The sequence below is a fragment of the Myxocyprinus asiaticus genome, chromosome 49 (assembly GCF_019703515.2).
Source record: "Myxocyprinus asiaticus isolate MX2 ecotype Aquarium Trade chromosome 49, UBuf_Myxa_2, whole genome shotgun sequence".
Lineage (NCBI taxonomy): Eukaryota > Metazoa > Chordata > Actinopteri > Cypriniformes > Catostomidae > Myxocyprinus > Myxocyprinus asiaticus.
In genome coordinates, this window is record NC_059392.1 from 9,008,308 (window position 1) to 9,013,927 (window position 5,620).

A 5,620-nucleotide genomic window follows, 5' to 3' on the forward strand; every position below is an offset into this window, starting at 1 on the left:
ACAGGGAAAATGGAGATATATGAAAACGATGACGTATTTGTTGTCATGTGATGCTGTCATGTGACCCATTCAACCCAAAACAATCAAGATGGCGGCCCATGTTGAAGCGGCGTTGTTGTGCCTGCTATTCACTTTGATAGCGTTGTTAAAGATGAATGTGTAAAACCTTCACATTGCATTCCTTCAAAGGCGACGGGAAGTTTACTCGGAATTGATGTCTGGCGGTGGAACACAAAGACAATGTGATGTGTTCTACTATTATAGCCTTGTAAATAATGTCTGTTGAAGTCTCACCTGGTCTTTAAGCTGTTTGACAGAGTGTTGTAGGGTGAGGATGTGGCCGAACAGAGGGCTCTGCAGGGCTTCCTTCAACGTGCCGAGCCTGTCACTGTGGGTCCACTCTTCCCTCTGCACGAGCTTGGACTGCAGCCTCTCCAAGGCCTGAAGCACCTGCTGCCGCTCAGAAGCGGACACTAAGAATATTCACACACACACACAAACTCAATCAAAACATTAACCACGGAAAGATGGATCAGGTTTATATGTTTGATTTGCCGCAAGTGACTGAAATCTGTGATACCTGTCGGTACATTCTCATACATTGTTGTTCCTTTGAAAATTCAGTGCAGACAGATCTGTGAAAGGGAAGGAAAAAGACAATTTATAATTTAATCTTCAATGTGATCCGAGCATACAACCTTTAAAGGAATATTTCGGGTTCAATACAAGTTAATCTCAACCGACAGCATTTGTGGCATAATGATTATTACGACAAAAATAGTTTCAAATGATACCTACTATTCTTTTAAAAAAGGAAATATTTGAGATTACAGCGAGGCACTAACAATAGAAGTGAATGGTCTCATTACCGTTACGCATCCGGACGTTACTTTTACTATTCCCATTGTTTTCAATGATGAGTTTCATTACCGTAAGACTTTTTTTTTTTTTTTTACTGTATTACAGTAAAAAAATATGCTTTTTTTTTTTACGATTTAAAATTTTTTAAAAATCAGTGAAAATTAAAGTACCAATTAGAGGTAGACCGATATATCGGTTTTACGAATGAATCTATGTCGATAGATGCTGATAGTTTTTTTATTTTTATCATTTTGGCATTTCAAAATAAGTGTGTTTCAGGCTTGTTTATACCTAAAAGTCCTGCATTATGCACCAAATCATTTTTTCTAATTATTTTGGTTTAACAAAAAACTGCTGAGATTTTATTCATTTTGGACTCTTTGTCTTTGCCAGCCATAGTAAAGAATATATTTTTTAAATGTATTAATACATTTTAATAACTATCGGACTATTAATCGGTTAGCGGCCTTTCCCAAACCTTAGTTATCGGTATCAGTAAAATCCACTATCGGTCGACCTCTAGTACCAATAGTGCTATGATGTATATACTGTATATATATACACACACACATACAGTTGAAGTCAGAAGTTTACATACACTTAGGTTGAAGTCATTAAAACTCATTTTTTAACCACTCCACAGATTTCATTAGCAAACTATAGTTTTGGCAAGTCGTTTAGGACATCTACTTTGTGCATTACACAAGTAATGTTTCCAACAATTGTTTACAGACAGATGGTTTCAATTTTAATGGACTATTTCACTATTCCAGTAGGTCCGAAATTTACATTAACTGTGCCTTTAAGCAGCTTGGAAAATTCCATAAAATGATGTCAAGGCTTTAGGTCATTAGCCAATTAGCTTCTGTTAGGCTAACTGGCTAATTGGAGTCAATTGGAGGTGTACCTGTGAATGTATTTTAAGGCTTACCTTCAAACTCACTGCCTCTTTGCTTGACATCATGGGAAAATCAAAATAAATCAGCCAAGACCTCAGAAAAAAAAACTGTGGACATCCACAAGTCTGGTTCATCCTTGGGAACAATTTCCAAATGCCTGAAGGTACCACATTCATCTGTACAAACAATAGTACGCAAATATAAACACCATGGGACCACGCAGCAATAATACCGCTCAGGAAGGAGACGCATTCTGTCTCCTAGAGATGAACGTAGTTTGGTGCGAAAAGTGCAAATCAATCCCAGACTAACAGCAAAGGACCTTGTGAAGATGCTGGAGGAAACAGGTAGACAAGTATCTATATCCACAGTAAAACAAGTCCTATATCGACATAACCTGAAAGGCTGCTCAGCAAGGAAGAAGCCAGTGCTCCAAAACTGCCATAAAAAAGCCAGACTACAGTTTGCAAGTGCACATGGGGACAAAGATCTTACTTTTTGGAGAAATGTCCTCTGGACTGATGAAACAAATATTGAACTGTTTGGCCATAATGACCATAGTTATATTTGGAGGAAAAATGGTGAGGCTTGCAAGCCGAAGAACACCATCCCAACCATGAAGCATGGGGGTGTCAGCATCATGTTGTGGGAGTGCTTTGCTGCAGGAGGGACGGGTGCACTTCACAAAATAGATGGCATCATGAGGAAGAAAAATTATGTGGATATATTGAAGCAACATCTCAAGACATCAGCCAGGATGTTAAAGCTCGGTCACAAATGGGTCTTCCAAATGGACAATGACCCCAAGCATACCTCCAAAGTTGTGGCAAAATGGCTTAAGGACAACAAAGTCAAGGTATTGGAGTGGCCATCACAAAGCCCTGACCTCAATCTGATAGAAAATTTGTGGGCAGAACTGAAAAAGCGTGTGCAAGCAAGGAGGCCTACAAACCAGACTCAGTTACACCAGTTCTGTCAGGAGGAACGGGCCAAAATTCTAGCAACTTATTGCGAGACGCTTGTGGAAGGCTACCCAAAACATTTGACCCAAGTTAAACAATTTAAAGGCAATGCTACCAAATACTAACAAAGTGTATGTAAACTTCTGACCCACTGGGAATGTGATGAAAGAAAAGCTGAAATAAATCATTCTTTCTATTATATATTTATAAATATACTTTATATGTATAAATATATATGTATATACACTGCATGCCCAATTATTAGGCAAATTGTATTCCTCAGGATTAATTTTATTGTTGAACAAACACAATGCTCTCAGTCAATCCAAAATGTTATTGAACCTCAAACCTGAATGTTTAACAAAGAAAAAGTGAGTTTTGTCGTTCTCAGGGGAATATATAAGTATGCACAATTATTAGGCAACTAAATTACAAAAATAATTTCTCCCAACTCAATTGTTTATTCTCAATTTTTAGAGTAAGTGCAACAAATAAGTAACACAAAATGACAATTAAATAAAATTTTTGGCCTTTCAAAAATATTCAGTGACCAATATAACCACCCTTCTTTTCAATAACTGCCATGAGCCTTCCATCCATGGAGTCTGTCAGTTTCTTGATCTGTTCATGATCAACTTTCGCTGAAGCAGCCTCCCAAATGCTGTTCAAAGAGGTGTATTGTCTTCCCTCACTGTAAATCTCATATCTGAGAAGGGCCCACAAGTTCTCAGTAGGACTTAAGTCAGGTGAGGAAGGGTGCCCCAAGTCATTATTTGGGCATCTTTGAGGCCCTTGCTGGCTAGCCAAGCAGTGGAGTACTTGGATGCATGTGATGGAGCATTGTCCTCCATAAAGATCGTGGCCTTCTTGAATGCTGAGGACTTCTTCCTGTACCACTGCTTGAAGAAAGTACTTTCCAGAAACTGGCAGTAGGTTTGAGAGTTGTGTTTCAGTCCATCTTCAACTCGAAAAGGTCCAACTACCTCATCCGTAATGATAGCAGCCCATACCAGTACCCCTCCTCCACCTTGCTGGCACCTGTCCCGAAGTGGTGCCCTGTGTCCATTAGTGATCCAGCCACGGGCCCATCCTTCTGGTCCATCAAGAGTCACTCATTTCATATGTCAATAAAACCTTTGAAAAATCTGTCTTCATGTATTTCTTTCCCAGTCTTGTTGCTTCAACTTGTGAATATATTCAGTGGTGGTTGTGTTTCAGCCTTCTTGACCATGTCTCTGAGCACTTGGCACCTTGTACTTCTGGACACTCCAGGTAGGTTGCAGTTCTGGAATATGGTGGCATTGGAGAATAATGGGTTCCTGGTAGCTTCACGTTTAATTCTCCTCAAGTCTTTTGCAGTTAATTTGTGCCTTTTCTTTTCCATGCGTTTTTTGTGCCCCAGTTGACTATTCGCAACTAAACGTTTGATTGTCCGGTGGTCACACCTCAATAGTTTAGCTATTTCAAGAGTGCTGCATCCGTCTGAAAGGCATTTTACAATATTTGACTTTTCAATGTCAGTTAAATCTCTTTTTTGGCCCATTTTACCTGAGGTAATGAAGCTGCCTAATAATTATGCACACCTTGATATAAGGTGTTAGTCACTTTTGCCACACCCTCCCTCATTACACAAATACATACCACCTGAAAATGATTGAATCCAATAAGCATTCAAGTTTATATGGTTTGGAGTTGGAAAATGTGCATGGAAATAATGATAAGATCAGAATACTCACTTGCCTAATAATTGTGCACGCAGTGTGTGTGCGTGTATTATATATTACACACACACATGAATATAGATGTATACATTTACCATTTAAATAATATCATCATTTATTACATTTTTTAACGGCAGAATGTGTGTAACTGTCATGAAAAGAATGTCACAATGTAGAAAATAAAACGTAATGCCCCCAAAATAGGCTTAATTTTCACTGTACATTCTACAATATATTGTGTTTCTTGTGTAAAACAGGACAAGGGAATTTTCTCGACAGTTTTCGCGAGAATCACCCTTGTAGAAGATAAACATAATGAAAGCCAGTTTCTGTTCACGTGAGCGGCCATAAAAAACAAAAGTGAGAGTATTTCTGGAACTTACCAACAATATACGTCGAAACACTTGCTCTTGATGTTAAACCAGGCCTCTGTCAATATCGACGCCCTCATAAAACAAAATCCCACATTTTAACTCTTGTTTTGGGCTGAGATAATGTCTTGTTTTGTCTGTACGCGAGTGTGTTTTTCACCTGCGCGAGTCTCACCTGAAACCAGGAAGTGCGTGCGATCATTCAAGTCTCCTTTAACTTCATTTCAAATCAAATAAAGTCATTGTTAACAAAGAAACCAGCAATTAACGACCATATAAAGAGCCGTTAAACTTACTACCTTCTAATCACTTCAAATTAAAGCATTAATTATAAACTATTGTGTTAAATAAATGATATAAACTCAATCTAACAGGTGCATATGTGTGAAACACTGAGTCACTATTGAAATCAGTGCAGTGGAAAGTTACTGAGAGTCTAAACAAATAGTTCATTAAACGTTCGTTTGCTTACACAATGCTTTTAAACGCATTTAAAAGATGTTAAAGTTTACATACAATCTAAATACACAAACACGCTACTGCTTTCCAATACAAAACCCCCATTATGTGATACAGGCTAGCTGAGTTAGTCGGGTATAACGTTGATTATCAGCATCCAACACAGCGAATAAGTTTAACCGACAGCTGACTTTGAAAGTAAACTTATTATAACAACATAACCTGGCTTCAGTAAGTAAATACGCAAAGTTAAAAGAGTTCAAGAATAACGTAAAGAGAGACTTACAGGCTATTGTGCTGTGGATAAGGTGCGCTGTCTCTTTAAGATCCGCGTCAGTCACGTGACA

The 5,620-nt window shown here is 38.3% G+C and overlaps 1 protein-coding gene across 1 annotated transcript in view; it reads right to left on the bottom strand.

Annotated features, from left to right (window-relative positions):
- Nucleotides 1-4,989, bottom strand: part of patj (PATJ crumbs cell polarity complex component) — a 156,729-nt gene extending 151,740 nt beyond the window's left edge. The window contains exons 1-3 of the mRNA XM_051693194.1: nucleotides 4,827-4,989; nucleotides 581-635; nucleotides 295-473 (exon numbers count right to left, since the gene is read on the bottom strand). Coding sequence (XP_051549154.1) covers nucleotides 295-473; nucleotides 581-602 — 201 coding nt within the window. The 5' untranslated portion in view covers nucleotides 603-635; nucleotides 4,827-4,989. The remainder of the gene's footprint in view (nucleotides 1-294; nucleotides 474-580; nucleotides 636-4,826) is intronic.
- Between the last annotated feature and the right edge of the window lie 631 nt (nucleotides 4,990-5,620).